The sequence below is a fragment of the Lepidochelys kempii genome, chromosome 10 (assembly GCF_965140285.1).
Source record: "Lepidochelys kempii isolate rLepKem1 chromosome 10, rLepKem1.hap1, whole genome shotgun sequence".
NCBI classification, from domain to species: Eukaryota; Metazoa; Chordata; order Testudines; family Cheloniidae; genus Lepidochelys; species Lepidochelys kempii.
In genome coordinates, this window is record NC_136389.1 from 83352567 (window position 1) to 83368509 (window position 15943).

The following is a 15943-nucleotide window of genomic DNA, read 5'->3' on the forward strand; positions in this document are numbered from 1 at the left end:
TCCATAACTGGTCACCAACACCAATATAAATTAATGGCATGGTCTAGTTTTGGCTATTCTCAGCTTCCTTCTCATTATGGCAGAAATTCTTCCCATTTTGCATATAGGTGGCGCTAAGTAGTTAAGTGAACAGTAATTGAATTTTAAGTCACACAATTTGGACCTGTTCATATGCAAGCAGCTCTTTAAAAGGAAAAATTTTTTGATGGCAAGAGTAAAGACAAACTCATATAGGCTGGGAAGACATTGACCAAAAAAGTATAGGAAACTTTGATTCCCTTGGAAATATAGCCATCATATAACTTGGAGAGGAAAGCATCATTTAAATTAGTGTTGTAGTTTTTCTAAAAACATTAAAAGAATCAATCATACCCATTAGATCATTTCTAACTAATACATAACTCTTCTTGAGTGACATTGTTTTTTTGTGCAAGATGTTATGCTGTTCTGTAATGGATACTGAAGAAATTGCTGACTGATGCACTTGATTAAAGCTTAACATAGGACAGGTTTCTGTGCACTTTCATTCTCCAGAATTACTTCTTTTCTGTGTTTTCCAGCATATGTTCACTCCCTAAATATTTTATAGTTTTTTTAAAGTCATGTTTATTCCAAATTGCGAAGACAACAATTACTTTTAATATTCATTCCTTTCCTAATTAATCCAGATTCTTACATGATGTACCTCTCTCAGCACTAAGTCAGTCAATGGTGCTTCAGGATATTGCATAAAGTTATATATATAAATTTAAAAATGGTCAATTTAGATTTTAACTTGTTTATCAGCTATAATGGTACTTGGTTAGATTTGCTGTTTCCTAATTATTTCATTTAAAAATAACTGATTCCAGACAGAAACACTGAAAATACAAGCTCCAATTGACACTAATGACTGGGAGATTGAGTAACTTCTTACAAATTAATAACCTAACCAATGTGAAAACAGTCAGACATACTGTTAAAGTAAAAATAAAATGTTTATGTATCAAGTGCAGTTTAATGTTATATACTTTAGAATTTTGAAAAAGTGACGAAGTTTTACTAGTGAGGCATTACTACAGCATTCTGAAATCTTTGAAGAAAGGGGGAGTAGGAGATCTTTTAGGTTCGAAGATTAGCATAGAGAGAATCAGTGAAGTTCTACTGTATCAAATCTGCTAGTCCTATGACTGAATTCTGATCAGATTTTAAATCAACATGCCTCAAACAATTTGCATAAAGAAACAAACAAAACAGCAATGAAGTAGTTAGCATTTGCTGCTAAAATCTTCTGAAAAATTCTATTAATATCATTTGGACATCATGGCAGTACAAGAAGTGCTTTTCTTGCAGACATAAGATTAAAGGTTAAAGAGCATTTGAAATGCAGAAGTATTCATTTAACACTTCTTGAGTATACTACTATTGATCTTTTGACCATTTATAAAATATATTCAAGTTTAGAGCGTCAGCTAATGTTTTAAATTTAATTTCAATTTTTATGAGAAAACATTTTACCAACAGCAAAAACACTTGAGCAAAATGTTTACTTCTCTGTTAGTTACCATGCCAGGAGAGATAGTAAAATTAAGAGCACAAACATTCAAAACAGGAAGTGGCTTTTCATTATAAGAATCAATTTTTATTTTTTGTTGTTTTTTTACAGTGTAGTGATTGAAACATATTCCATTTGAGCACAGTGGAACTTTAACCTGAAAAATTGATTTTGTATCACAATGTGCATCAGAAGAAGGCAACACAGCTGGATCATAATAACTAGTTAAAATATTTCTCTTTGAACACTGAATATTACAAATTCTTTAGAACACTATACACTTCATATAATTGTATATACTGCTACCCACCTTCTTATAATTTACATCCGCTTTATAAATGGTTTCCTTTAAAAATCATGTGGAAGGTACAAACAATGTAAGTATTAAACTCAAGGCCTTGAAGTTTTACAAATAATTAAACCAATGTATCAAAATAATCATAGCTCTGTGGTTACTGTAGCTGCTAGTCCGGTTCTGTAACACACTGCTCCACAATTTCACGCAAGTTTGGATTCTCCATCGCAGCTGCTACTCTCTCTTTATCATTTATTTGCTTGTTGACTGCAAAATATCAGATGAAAAGTAAGTCAGAGCCATTTTACTGAGGAATTCTTGTACAGTAATCACATTGTGCTAGATACTTGACCCTGCACTGAAGTAGGTCCCTGAAATCTTTGTAGACACTAGCAATCTCAAGCAATGGGAATGGAAGACAACAGACAAAAGGAATAAATGGATTGTGACATCTTTCTTCTATTTTATAATTTTAATTTTAAATGTTGATAGGAGGGACTATAATCACTTTGCTCTATGGAGAAGAGGACTAGGATTTGTAGAATAGATTTGTCCAAAGGAGTGCAGCGCAGGTAGAAATGGAGATGGCAAGATAGACCTATTGAAGGAGATGCTCCTGGCGTACCGAAAACACACAGGAATGGGGGAAATGACATGAAAGTGGTGTTGAACTGGGCATCTTGGATGGAACAAAGAGAGATTAGAAGGAGATAAGGGAAAGAGAGGCAAGTGGGAGAAAGGTCACACACAGCCACTAGAAATCACTATCACTTTCATGGCATTTCTAGTCCAGGAAAGGAATACGTAACACCCTGTTCATGCTGGATATTCTGCAGTCCTTAAGTAATGTAACATTTGTAGAGCCACATCCGACCCTAAATTCCTCTCAACCCTTCACAACAACAGGACAATCTGGACAACTGGCTAATATGGAACAAACATTGTATTTTGCTTCCTTGTAACAGAAAAGCCATCATTAAGACATAATAGCACTAATACTCATTTCTTACATTTGCATCTATATCCTGATCTTGGGTAGGAATTGTCAAAGTTGAAATTTTATGAGCTCTAAATTTTGCTTTTAATTTCTTAGGCTCCAATATCCCTGCATTTGGGACCTCAACTACTAGTTCCCATTGAAGTTTGGTAAAGTTGCATAGATTTTAAGCCCTGAAGGTACCATTAGGATCACCTAGTCTGACTGCCTGCAGAACACAGGCCGTAGAATTTCACAAAGTGACTCCAGCATCAAGTCCACAACTTCTGGTTAAGCTAGAGTGTAAAAATCAAGAGTGGATGTTTAATGGCTCCAAGTGATGGAGAATCCGCTGCATCCCTAGGTAAATTGTGTCAGTCTGAATTTCTCTAGTTTCAGTTTCTAGTTATGTGACTGAGAGAAAGGAAAAAAAATCCCAAACACACCCCAAATTTTCCATGTTAAAAAAACCATTCTATTCAGGTTTAGAACAAAAGAAGTGAAAGGTCAAAACCTGGCATGGGTGGAGTCCTTTGTGGCTCTTTTTTATTTGGAAAAAAAATTGGTTTTATTTTAATAATTTTTACAATTCAGATTTTCTATGGCACATGCTTGCCAGTCCAGTTCCTCCACATTTTAAAAAACATAATACAAACAGTCTAGCATTAATATAAGATTGCAAGATCAACCACTCAAAGTAAAGAAATTCCAGAAATGTACTTAGCTGCACATATGCAATACTTCCTATTTATTTCCCCCCTTTTAAAAATGTAACCCTCAATATCACAGTAAGATATATTAGATGTGCAACATGAACAAGTTTGAATTTCATTGCAGCAACTTACATTTTGAGATTTCCCAATGGCATGGTTCATCCTGCAACTATGACACTGCACTAATACCCAGGGTGGTGGGCCACACACAGATTCTGAAGCCACAGTCATTCAATTTATAAAAATCCACTTACTGTCCTCCTCAGTGGAATGGGCACCTTCAGATATATAAATTTCCAACTAGATAAGAAATAAACAATGTTAGCCACACACTAGAATAGCGGTACTCCCGCACACTGTTGGGAAAGAGAAATAGCTGTACAAAGTATGCACACTGATTTAACAATGAACATTTGTGAACTATCCTATCCTGTTGTCCACAATAGGCAGGTCTCAAGCTTTTTCATCGTCTAGATTTTACGAGAATGTCTTACGGGACATCTCCCCTCCAATTCACAGCTCTATTGGTGATCACTCCTATTGGTGGTCAAACTGAGGTAACCATATCAATTACTTACATGGCTAAGTAATACTGGGAAAGTACTTAAGTGTATGTTAAGTTTTCTTTTAATGCCATGAAGCAGCTGGAAATAGGGAGGAGAGCCAGCACTATCTTTCCAGCCAGCTCTCTGTAAACCACAAGCTAGTGTTCTGTAGATCCTGATTTTGGAGCTGTTTGTCTAGAGGCTACAGGAACTGCAACAGTCACTTTCATAAACAGCTTATTTAAACACATTTGAAAAATAAGACCCTTTCAGGGAGGAAATCCTAAGCGATATTTACCACCCCCACCCCACATTCTTTAAAGCTCTTTGTCACATCATACTCAGCTTTTGCCAGTGGTTACTAATGGGGCTTTCTGTGGAAAGTGTCAATGCAGTTCAATCTTTTGGCTGAGAAGGGGATGTGAAGAAGCAGTGAGAGTTGTCACATACAGAGCAAAAAGGGTTTCTCTACTTTCAGGAAGTGCATTTTGCCTCCACGTGGCTTAGTATCTTGAAGTAGCAAGAGTTTGAGCTCAAAATACTATTACAGATCCTCTGCACGGAAGTATATTACATTACAATTCCAAACTTGGATAGCCTTTATATTATAGGTTTCAGAGTAACAGCCATGTTAGTCTGTATTCACAAAAAGAAAAGGAATACTTGTGGCACCTTAGAGACTAACCAATTTATATGAGCATAAGCTTTCGTGAGCTACAGCTCACTTCATCGGATGCATCCTGTGGAAAGTACAGAAGATCTTTTTATACACACAAACCATGAAAAAACGGGTGTTTACCACTACAAAAGGTTTTCTCTCCCCCCACCCCACTCTCCTGTTGGTAATAGCTTATCTAAAGTGATCACTCTCCTTACAATGTGTATGATAATGAAGGTGGGCCATTTCCAGCACAAATCCAGGGTTTAACAAGGGGGGGGGGGGGGGCTCGGCAGTAGGAAAAAACAAGGGGAAATAGGTTACCTTGCATAATGACTTAGCCACTCCCAGTCTCTATTCAAGCCTAAGTTAATAGTATCCAATTTGCAAATGAATTCCAATTCAATAGACTAGTCTCTCGCTGGAGTCTGGTTTTGAAGTTTTTCTGTTGTAATATCGCAACTTTCATGTCTGTAATCGTGTGACCAGAGAGACTGAAGTGTTCTCCGACTGGTTTATGAATGTTATCATTCTTGACATCTGATTTGTGTCCATTTATTCTTTTACGTAGAGACTGTCCAGTTTGACCAATGTACATGGCAGAGGGGCATTGCTGGCACATGATGGCATATATCACATTGGTGGATGTGCAGGTGAACAAGCCTCTGATAGTGTGGCTGATGTTATTAGGCCCTGTGATGGTGTCCCCTGAATAGATATGTGGGCACAGTTGGCAACGGGCTTTGTTGCAAGGATAGGTTCCTGGGTTAGTGGTTCTGTTGTGTGGTATGTGGTTGCTGGTGAGTATTTGCTTCAGGTTGGGGGACTGTCTGTAGGCAAGGATTGGCCTCTCTCCCAAGATTTGTGAGAGTGTTGGGTCATCCTTCAGGATAGGTTGTAGATCCTTAATAATGCATTGGAGGGGTTTTAATTGGGGGCTGAAGGTGACGGCTAGTGGCGTTCTGTTATTTTCTTTGTTAGGCCTGTCCTGTAGTAGGTGACTTCTGGGAACTCTTCTGGCTCTATCAATCTGTTTCTTCACTTCCGCAGGTGGGTATTGTAGTTGTAAGAATGCTTGATAGAGATCACACATTGTAAGGAGAGTGATCACTTTAGATAAGCTATTACCAGCAGGAGAGTGGGGTGGGGGGAGAGAAAACCTTTTGTAGTGGTCAACACCCATTTTTTCATGGTTTGTGTGTATAAAAAATCTTCTGTACTTTCCACAGGATACATCCGATGAAGTGAGCTGCAGCTCACGAAAGCTTATGCTCAAATAAATTGGTTAGTCTCTAAGGTGCCACAAGTACTCCTTTTCTTTATATTATAAAGTATAACAGTTCTCAAAAAAGGCTGTTCCCAGGCAGCATATTAATGGTATCCACAAATTTGAACTTCAAGGCTATTTGTAGTGAAGTTGTTTATTTACTGAAGTTATCTGCTGTATAAATTAAGGAAATGAACTGTACATACCTTTCATTAATTTAAAGCACTTAAAGCAATTAAGTTGTTTTCACTACATACCCTTGGCCCTTAAGTGATTGGTTATGATTAAATAGCTGGCAGCGCACAGCGTCACTAACACAATTTTCTAGAAACATGGGTCACAGTTTTTGTGGTGAGACTATTCCCAAAAGCATGAAGCCTCAGGCAAGTAGCTACAAAAGTAAGAAAATCCAGTGCTGAAACTCTGGTATAAGGGAATGATTCAGGCCATCAGCTCAAAGTATTGCAGCAAATATATCTAACATCACATATTATGGTATTTGGTATCCTATGCAACAGAAAGGCACTAACACTCAGGCTAGGTCTTCACTGCCAAAACAGGCCTCTGGGCTTCTTCACAACAAAATAACCAACATGCATTTGTTATTTTGCAGTATCAACACACACTTTTGGGTAGTGAAGACAAAGCCTTAGAAGCTGGATGTTAGCCACAGTCTTAAGAAATTTGAAATGTATTTAAGTCCAGAGACAAGTATTTAAGTGAGTTTTGGAAGAGCTATAAACCCGCACACTTTAGGTCATGAACCAGCTTCTAACTACTGGGGTTAGGAAATTTCCTTAGATTCCTGCATATTCCACTGTAGTGGTTGGTGCTGGCCACTGTCAGATGATATATTGGACTAGGTAGGCCACTGGCCTGGTCCAATATGGCAATCCCTGTGTTCCTATTTAAGTTACAGGAATAAGAAATCTCATTTCAAATCCTGGTTCCATTTCCTACCTTTTCAGTACTTACAAATTCTCCAAGCAAACTCACTATGAGCTCCCATTTCCCTTTTGTTTGTTTTGCAGAGAATCTTCACATGAACTGTGGAGGGCACCTTTATTCCTTACCATCAGAATTCCAACTGGCACGTTACTCACTACCTTACCTTCAGGTCGCCTTGTCTCGCTTACTCACTCAGGAATCACTGGGGACAACCACCACCAGTTATTCCAAGGGTACAAAAACTCAGTAACCAGTTAAACATTAATAAAATTCACAATGCCTGGCTGCTTTGAAATGTTCCTGTGGCCCATAATTCTTTCCCTTGAAGGCATTAGGAGGACTTAGATAGATATTTGGGGTTGTTTGTTTTAAGATGTCCTGTATTTTCCATAATCCATCCCGACCACATGTCAAAAATCAAGTGACATGGGTTGTGGAAAAGTCAGGAGGTTGCCCTTAGCACAGTTCCCCTTTCCAGAGTTTAGCAAAACCCGATTTATGTGGAAAGAACAAACAGGATTTTTTTTATAAATGCTTTGAGGAACAAGATAATCACTATTACTCATAAGTTCCTTTATATGCTGGACAGTGCAGCAAGATATCCTATTATTCCATATGCAAATTACTATGCACTATTTAAAAACACCAACAGATCTTTTTGACCACAATTTTAAAACTAAGTGAGCAACCTTGCAGTTTGTTTGGTTTTTTAAGTTTGTCATTTGGTATTGGGCATACATCCACGCACAATCTGATGTGAGAATGGTAGAAATGAATACTTTACCTTGTGTTTAAAAGGCAAACATCTCTGAAGTTTTATTCGCAAACAAAGCCCTGTTTAAAAACAAACAATAAAAAACATTTTTTTCATGCGCAAGTTCAAGGAGTTCTGTAGATGATTTAAACAATTTTTTTGGTCTGCCTAATTCCCAGTGGACATACATCTACATCACAAAAGCCATCTATACAATTGGCAATTGTCACCACTGTAGCATTCTCAGCAGAAAGAGGCGGGATGAATGAATGACAATGGAGACCCTCTGACCCCAAGATATGGTTCTTCCAGATCATCTAGGACAAGGCAGGCTAAGCTTTTTCTTTGCCTGCTTTGTACCGAGAGAGAGAGAGAGAGACTTTAGTCTCCAAGCACTTTATAGAATGATCACTCCTCTCCGCATCTACATTCCTGTACTAGAGGTTCTTTCCTACTACTGTGGCCGCACTTAACTTCCGCTGAGGACATAATGCAGCTATTTCTTTTGGAAGATTTCTCTTTTGTTAGAAGTTCAGCAAACAGTTTGAAAAGAACACAATCTTGGAACAACTTGGGGGAGCAGGGAATTCTTCTGTCTCCCAAATTTATCATCTACCCCTTGCTTAATTTTCAATGTACATTAAATTATTTGTTAAACTCTGAACACGTGCTCAGTATCATACAAACCACAGAAAGGAAACAGTCCTTGTCCTAAGGACCTTATGATTTAAATCTTGGATTAATCTAAAAACCCAGCAAGTGACACATCAGTAAAAAAGTATTGACTGCTTACATGTAACATTCAAACATAATGTTATCTAAATTAGGCCTTTCTATTGTACTCATCACTGTAGTCACTATATGCTTTTAGTGATAAATTAGGAGATGACATGCAACTAACCTAGAGAGAAACATCTGAAATCTAATGGGTTCATCTTCGTAATCATTAGCACAGGGCAGACAGATGAAGAGGATGCTTGAATCCAGTACAGAGTATGACAGATCAGGCAAGCACCCTGCAATTCTTTGGGACAGAAGACCACTACAAGTATGTGACTCATTTTTCAGTGACCTGGAGATTAGCCACTGGACTGACCAGGAGCCACTCTCAGTTACAGTAATAACCACCATAACTCTCCGAGCTCCTTTCAGAGAGTAAACATCCAGGCCGTCACAGACTTCTTAAAAATGTATTTGTTTATTCTAAATTGAAAGATAGTAAAGAGTGCCCATGCACAGGTTCTGAGCGTGCTGCCAATTAGTTAGAACAAAACGCCATACCATCAGCTCAACCCTTCTATCAAGCAGCAGCCCCAGAAATACCAACACCTTAGTACATTGGCCCATGCCTCAAAAATCACTTGAAAGAAATAGGCCCCCCAAGATGCCTTAGAGTCAACAAATCTGGACTACTTCAGAGCAGGGGCAGGAGGGGATTCCAGAGTCCTGGGGCCTTTATGGAGAACACCCTGGCAGCCACTCCCCTCTCTATTATATCTAGGCTTGGAAGGGTCAGCTTTTTAATTGGTAAATGTCAGTAAATGTCGATCTCAATGTACACATACCGACCAATGAAAAATATATTTCCATTGATAATAATAAAAACTTACCAATAGGTACAGTAAGAAAAATGATGCTTGAGAACTTATTTGAGTTTGGCTTAAGGATATTTATTTTGCATATTTTGACCTGTGATGTTGACAATGTGCGTTTTAATGGTTATAAAGCTTTTACTTTTTGAATCTCAACATGTCATTAAATAATTATCTGACTTCCCCCCCCATTATCAGACCAGTCCATAATTTCCCACAACTGAAAATTTAAAAAACGATCATTTTAAAAAGCTTTAAAATAAGCATTGCTATTATCTGTCAAAATTATTTAAAAAAAATAAATAAAAATTCAGTTCTGCCAAACCCAGTTCTATCAAGGAGGATAGAAATTCACCACCACACAGACTAACTCTCAATCGGTTGGTCCCAGGCTATTTAGGGCCTAGTAGGTAAAAAGACATAAAACACCAATTTAAAATCAAGTAGCCTATGCACGAGAGGAACTCTGGCAAACTGCTTATTGCTTGTACTCTTACATGTGCTGCCTAGCTGCTTAAATATACTTGCTGTAGCCCTTTCCTTTTACAGAATGAGGAACTGTGGAGAAAACAGAGGTCACTCAGAACACAAGAATACAAAGCCTGTGGAAATCAAACCGTGGCAGTCAAGTTCACAGTACTCTAAAAGAGTCAGCTGTTTTATTTCTTAAAAATCAGAGTAAAAATCTTCAGACTATTTAAATACATATACTGTAAGTAATAGCTACTGTACATGAGCCTGATCCTACTGACGTTGAGAGTGCTTTGGACCTCACAGAATCTGTTTTTTGTAAGGGCTTTTCTACCCCAGCACATTGTCTGGAATAGCTATTGTGGAATAGTTATTCCATACTAGCTCCCAATATGAACACTCTTATTCTACACAAAGGCACTAAGTGTGGAACAGGAGAGTGTCTATACAGGGAGATAGCATGACCAACTACTGCGCTTCAAATTCACACCCTATCTTATTTCAGAACAGCTTCCCTATGTAGATAAGCCCTAAGTAAATGATTAAGTAGCTGCCAGTCCTAAATTAGGCCGATTAATTCTTAACCATTTGTACTTCACTTTCCCATACAAAGAAGTGGAGTGATACTTCAGCATGAATTACTTCTTGGTTAAATTCAAACATTTATTTTCCTTCAAGGAAAAAAAGTATTTAAAATGTAAAATGAGAATCCTTTGTCTGTGTTAATTTAGAATTATAAAGCTTGTTAATCTTGATACGTTATAACTAAGCAGCATAGTTGCAGAGAACTGAAATCTGGTTTCATCACAGGAAGGAAACAGGATAAACAACATCCCAACTAAGCACATAGTCAAAGAAAATACGCAAGAGTAGAATCTTGTTCTACTTTGTGACCTTTTAACAGTACATAAGAGGGTTTGTTTTATTTTTAAAGATCTGACAAACTGCTTTTCTTTAAACTTCTGCAGTAATGCTGGAACCATACAACATTTTGGAACGTACCCTTCTAGCGTAAGTAAAAATCAACTCCTATCAGCTATTCGTATTCAGGAGGATACAAGCTGGGTAAATGTACAATCCCTAGATTGTAATAAATAAAAATTAAAAACATAACTTCAATTTTTAACAGACCTAGACACAGAAGCCATCACAGCTCTAATCCCATAGTATTTTCTTCAGTGGAGTTTTGCATGAGTAAGAACTGCTGAAGAGAGCCCAATATGTTATTTCTCTTAAATCAGTGAAGATTAATCTCTCAAGACAAGACTACACTATAAACCATATTGCTTTACTCCCTATTCATCATATACTACCAAGGCACAGTATTACTTAACAATCACTGCTCTACATTCATTTCAACACTAATGCTTCCTCTCTCCCCATTATTTCTAAAGTCTGGCCACCATAGTTATCTAAGGCCACCTTGGGCTCCTTAGCTAAGAAGCAACAAAGCAAATACTAAAGCCCTATCTGTACTGTGGCTTGTTAAACATTTTGAAACACCTACAGCAACAATAAGCTGTTAAATGGTTTACTTCCACACCAAACCATATTGCAGCTGTATTCAGAAGTTGTGCTATAGATTACCTTAAAGGGACTAGTCCAGTGTCATTGTTTGCACTACCATATGTAGAAAACCTCTGGCTACACTGAACTGTAAAAGAGTGGTAGGTCCATGTCCGTGACAGCCATATTTGAAGACAGTTGTCAAGCCCAATACTATTCAAACTAGTGTGGCTAGGGCCTAATAAGCAGCAATCATGTACACGTAACTCACAATTCCTTTTCTTCCTCTCTTAACTCCGTGCGTCTTGGAACTACCAAATCATGAAGAGGCTTTTTGAAAGCCATCATCCCTGAACAAGGCCTAGAGGATCTTTTTGCTTCGTAAAATGCTAGTCAGTTTAAGAAATATTGCAATATTTCTTTTGACTGCTTTGTATAATGCTTTCTAATATACAAGTCCAAGCAAAGAAAAAAAAAAGGGAAAAAATACTTTATTTTTATTAGTGTTACTCATATGAACATCCACTGTATTTGGTTTACTGTTGCACATTTTAGAAGAAAACTACATGGCCATTTATGGGAATATGAATCTTACCAATGAGAGTTGCCAAAGAGCAATGAGGTACTGTTGGTGTAAACCTGATAATAACGAGATATTCATCTTCTCCTATCTCGTGCACTTCAACACAACTTTCCGTTACCACTTCCAGTTCTTCTAAAGTGCTAGGCTTCTCTGGATCCCGGATAGTTCGAATTATATCTAAAGCATAAGGGCATACACCAGAAATGAAATGCCTTTTATACATTAGAGGGTTAGGGGAAAAGTCACAGGTTTTTAACAAGTTGCTCTTCCCAGCCTAGTTTTTTCACCTCCTCTCCGGGGGAGACCCAGTTATACAAACATCTTGTTGACTCAGTTCACCCAAGAGGAGCAGAAACCAAACCACCTGTACCTCACCAGGTCTGCTCCTCTCCATACAATGCAAACATTTCTACCTTTCATGGTCAAAGAACATAGCATTTTACTACCTACAAATGGAGTGCATCAGCTCTGCACTGTTTTGACAGGCAAAACACAGACCTTACCCAGAACACAGTATGGATTTAATTTATAGTATTATCTTATTACATCACACCCTTTACACAGGCAATGTGGTTGTTGACACCTCTCTCTTACTGAAATTGGTATGCTTAGCACTTCACAAAAGAATAGGAAAATAAGATCCTTGACTTGAAGAACTTCTGGTATATGGGCAAATTTTGCAAGGTTCTAAGCCACTCTTGCTCCCAAAAAAAATCAATAGAAGTTGGAGACACTAAGCATTTTCCAGGATGAAGTGCTTACATTGTGGATTCAAAACTATTACAACTGTTTAAGGATAATTCATAAACTGAAAAAGAGGTATCCTCCTGTTTATAAGTTTAGATCATCCAATCACTGGACAGAAACAATACAATACGATTTCAGTGACCAAATACTTACAGTGAGGAATTCATGAACAAGTGACAGGATAAAATTTGTTTGCATGAGCTAACATCAACAGTTGCAAATAAAGAATAAATTCGTAAAAATCATTATCTGATTAATTTCAGATTAAGTCAACCTTGTTAACAAAAGAAAAAAAATTTTTTTTAATCAACCTACTATAGATGTGGCTGACTGGAGCCCATACTACAAACCTAATCCTTTTTTTTTTTTTAAAGGGGGTACGCCATGCAAATGCAGTTTGCTGAAAAACAACCCCAAGCTCTTTCAGTGGAAAAGCATTCCAGCAATGGATGAACTCAGAGTGTGCAAAAGGACTTTGATTACATTCTTTGAGTACTCAGTGTGGTCCTCTCAACTGGCTTTATTTTCTACCCATAGACTGCATGAGAAGTCATTTTCTAAAAGTAATGTCTCAAAGCCCTTTGGTGAATACAATATTCATCCTACATGTGCGATAGCATTTAATGCTGGCAATAAAAGCTAATATTGAATCAAATACCTTTGGACCTTTTCATAAACTTGTTTATATATAAATGGGCCAAATTCAGCCCTGTTGTAATGCCATTAACTATAGTGGAGTTACACAAGGGCTGAAATTGACCCAATGAACTTTCCTGCCAGGAAATTTTACTGACAGACAGTGACTCATCAGTTTACACAGTGGAATTAATGTATGTCCAGGATGATCTGTTGCATAATAAAATCAAGAATCAGAGTGCCTTCTTCCTAGTAAAATTAATCTCTGAACAGTGTTAAGATTTTAGAGTTATTTAGTATATTAAAAAGGCTATGTTTCAGATAGCATATGGGATCCAAATACTGAGTATCTGAAGTGCAGCTAATAATCCGAATTAATGCCAATGAAAAGTGTGCCACTGATGACCCACTCAAGTCTGCTAACTTCCCTCTTTCCATCAGTAATTACAACAGAGTGGCTCTAGAACAGTGTGCACAAGGTCTTCAATCTGGCCTCCAATTCAGTATTTGCTATTTTTTGCCCTTCCGGCTAAAAACTAAATCTAAACTTGATTTATAAAGTATGGAAGAAATGCTTTTGCCACCAGATTTGGTTTTAATATTTAGATTGTAAACTAGATGACTTGTGGTTTGGAATTGCTCCAGTGTTTATAGGAAAATACTACTACAAACACAGTATTCTTACTGCATGGGACCGCCCCTGAGGGGAAAGGGCATGCTCACAGCACAGGGCCGGCCAGGCCACTGTGCATCTGGCAACTGCCGGTTTGTAAATAGTGCCCTCGCGCTGGGCTGGGCTGGGCTGGGGGCAGCCGGGCCGCCCTTGCCATGCCATGCCCCATTGCCTCTGGCTGGCCCCTCGCTCTGGGAGCTGACCTCCCCGCAACGTGCTCCATTGCCTCCAGGGGCGGCCCACAAATCTATTTGGCGCTGGGCCCACAAAAGGTTAATCCGGCCCTGTCTGCCCTTTATGGAGTTACCCGCCTCACATTAACTGCCAAGGGCGTGGGGCCTGTGCCCTAGCCAGAGGGATGAAGTAACAAGGGAACTTCCCCAGTGGAAGTGACCCTGCGGGAGGTTCACCTCACACCTGGGCTTTGGAGACAGCTTCCCACCCTCCAGAGATCGCAGGGCCAGGGGGGTCCCTAGGCACCTCTCTCTCCCTGCCCCACTGCACCTGGGCACCAACAACCCACCCCAAAGCTCTCAGTAACCAAAGCACTCACCCACCTGCCAGGGCCGGCCGGCCACCCGCCCTTCCCTCCCCAGGGCACCCCCCTTCCTCCAGAGCAGCCGCCCGCCCGCTCCCCCCAGGGCACCCACCCGCCCGGGGCGCCGCTCCCCCCAGGGCACCCACCCGCCCGGGGCGCCGCTCCCCCCAGGGCACCCACCCGCCCGGGGCGCCCCTTCCTCCAGGGCACCCACCCGCCCGCTCCCCCCAGGGCACCCACCCGCCCGGGGCGCCGCTCCCCCCAGGGCACCCACCCGCCCGGGGCGCCGCTCCCCCCAGGGCACCCACCCGCCCGGGGCGCCCCCCTTCCTCCAAAGCACCCGCCCGCCCGGGGCACCCCCCTTCCTCCAAAGCAGCCGCCCGCCCGCTCCCCCCAGGGCACCCACCCGCCCGGGGCGCCGCTCCCCCCAGGGCACCCACCCGCCCGGGGCGCCCCCCTTCCTCCAAAGCACCCGCCCGCCCGGGGCACCCCCCTTCCTCCAAAGCACCCGCCCGCCCGGGGCACCCCCCTTCCTCCAAAGCACCCGCCCGCCCGCCCGCTCCCCCCAGGGCACCCACCCGCCCGGGGCACCCCCCTTCCTCCAGAGCAGCCGCCCGCCCGGGGCACCCCTTCCTCCAAAGCAGCCGCCCGCCCGGGGCACCCCCCTTCCTCCAGAGCAGCCGCCCGCCCGCCCGCTCCCCCCAGGGCACCCACCCGCCCGGGGCACCCCCCTTCCTCCAGAGCAGCCGCCCGCCCGCCCGCTCCCCCCAGGGCACCCACCCACGCGCCCGGGGCACCCCCCTTCCTCCAGAGCAGCCGCCCGCCCGGGGCACCCCCCTTCCTCCAGAGCAGCCGCCCGCCCGGGGCACCCCTTCCTCCAGAGCAGCCGCCCGCCCGGGGCACCCCTTCCTCCAGAGCAGCCACTCCCCGCCCGCCTCACAGGCCTGGAAGGGACCCCGAGAGCTGCTCTAGCCCCGTCCCCTGCTCTCGGGCGGGGCGAATGACCGAGAAGCGCCGCGCCCGGGGCACTGACCCCCCCGCTCCCCGCACCGGCTGAGATAGTCACCATACACCTCGAGCGCTTTGTCCTGCTCCATGGCCTGGCTCCCCTGCGCATGGTCCCCGCTACGGAGCCCGGAGAGCCACAGCACCCGGCCCAGCAGCCCGGCCACCAGCGACATCCTTCCGCTCCGCCATCGGGGAGAGAAACAGCCCCGCGCGGCCACCGTCCCTGCGGCCCTCCCTGGCAGCTTCCGGATAGGCGACGGCGAGCGGGCGGGGCCAGATCACGAGGGGCGGGGCATACAAGGCGCGCGGAGCGTGCAGGGCCCAGGGACGTGACAGGGGTTTAGGCGGGGCCCGGGCTCGTAGGGGCGGGGGAGCCTGGAGGATGCTCCGCTCCACCCAGCCCGGCCCTGGTGAGCAGCTGTGCCAGGGGCGTGTTTGTAATGGGCACGTTTGGGTGTAAGCCTGACTTGAGCTTTGCAGCAATTCAGTGTGTTAACAC

The 15943-nt window shown here is 42.1% G+C and overlaps 1 protein-coding gene across 1 annotated transcript; it reads right to left on the reverse strand.

The window, feature by feature from the left end:
• Positions 1-1599: 1599 nt before the first annotated feature.
• Positions 1600-15700, reverse strand: CIAO2A (cytosolic iron-sulfur assembly component 2A). The gene is made up of 5 exons (XM_073304534.2): positions 15503-15700; positions 11855-12019; positions 7721-7770; positions 3773-3818; positions 1600-2096 (listed from the first exon to the last, which is right to left on the reverse strand). Exons 1-5 carry the CDS (start codon positions 15615-15617, stop codon positions 1999-2001), a joined length of 474 nt encoding a protein of 157 aa, XP_073160635.1. The 5' UTR covers positions 15618-15700; the 3' UTR covers positions 1600-1998.
• Positions 15701-15943: the final 243 nt, after the last annotated feature.

Excerpts from the sequence above, each read along its gene's own strand:
- CIAO2A (XM_073304534.2), bottom strand. The coding sequence starts at position 15,617 with ATGTCGCTGGTGGCCGGGCTGCTGGGCCGGGTGCTGTGGCTCTCCGGG. Across the intron at positions 7,771-11,854 it reads CTCTTTGGCAACTCTCATTG|GGCTTTGTTTGCGAATAAAA; the intron begins GTAAGATTCATA and ends GTTTTTAAACAG. Across the intron at positions 3,819-7,720 it reads GTTTGCCTTTTAAACACAAG|TTGGAAATTTATATATCTGA; the intron begins GTAAAGTATTCA and ends TTTCTTATCTAG.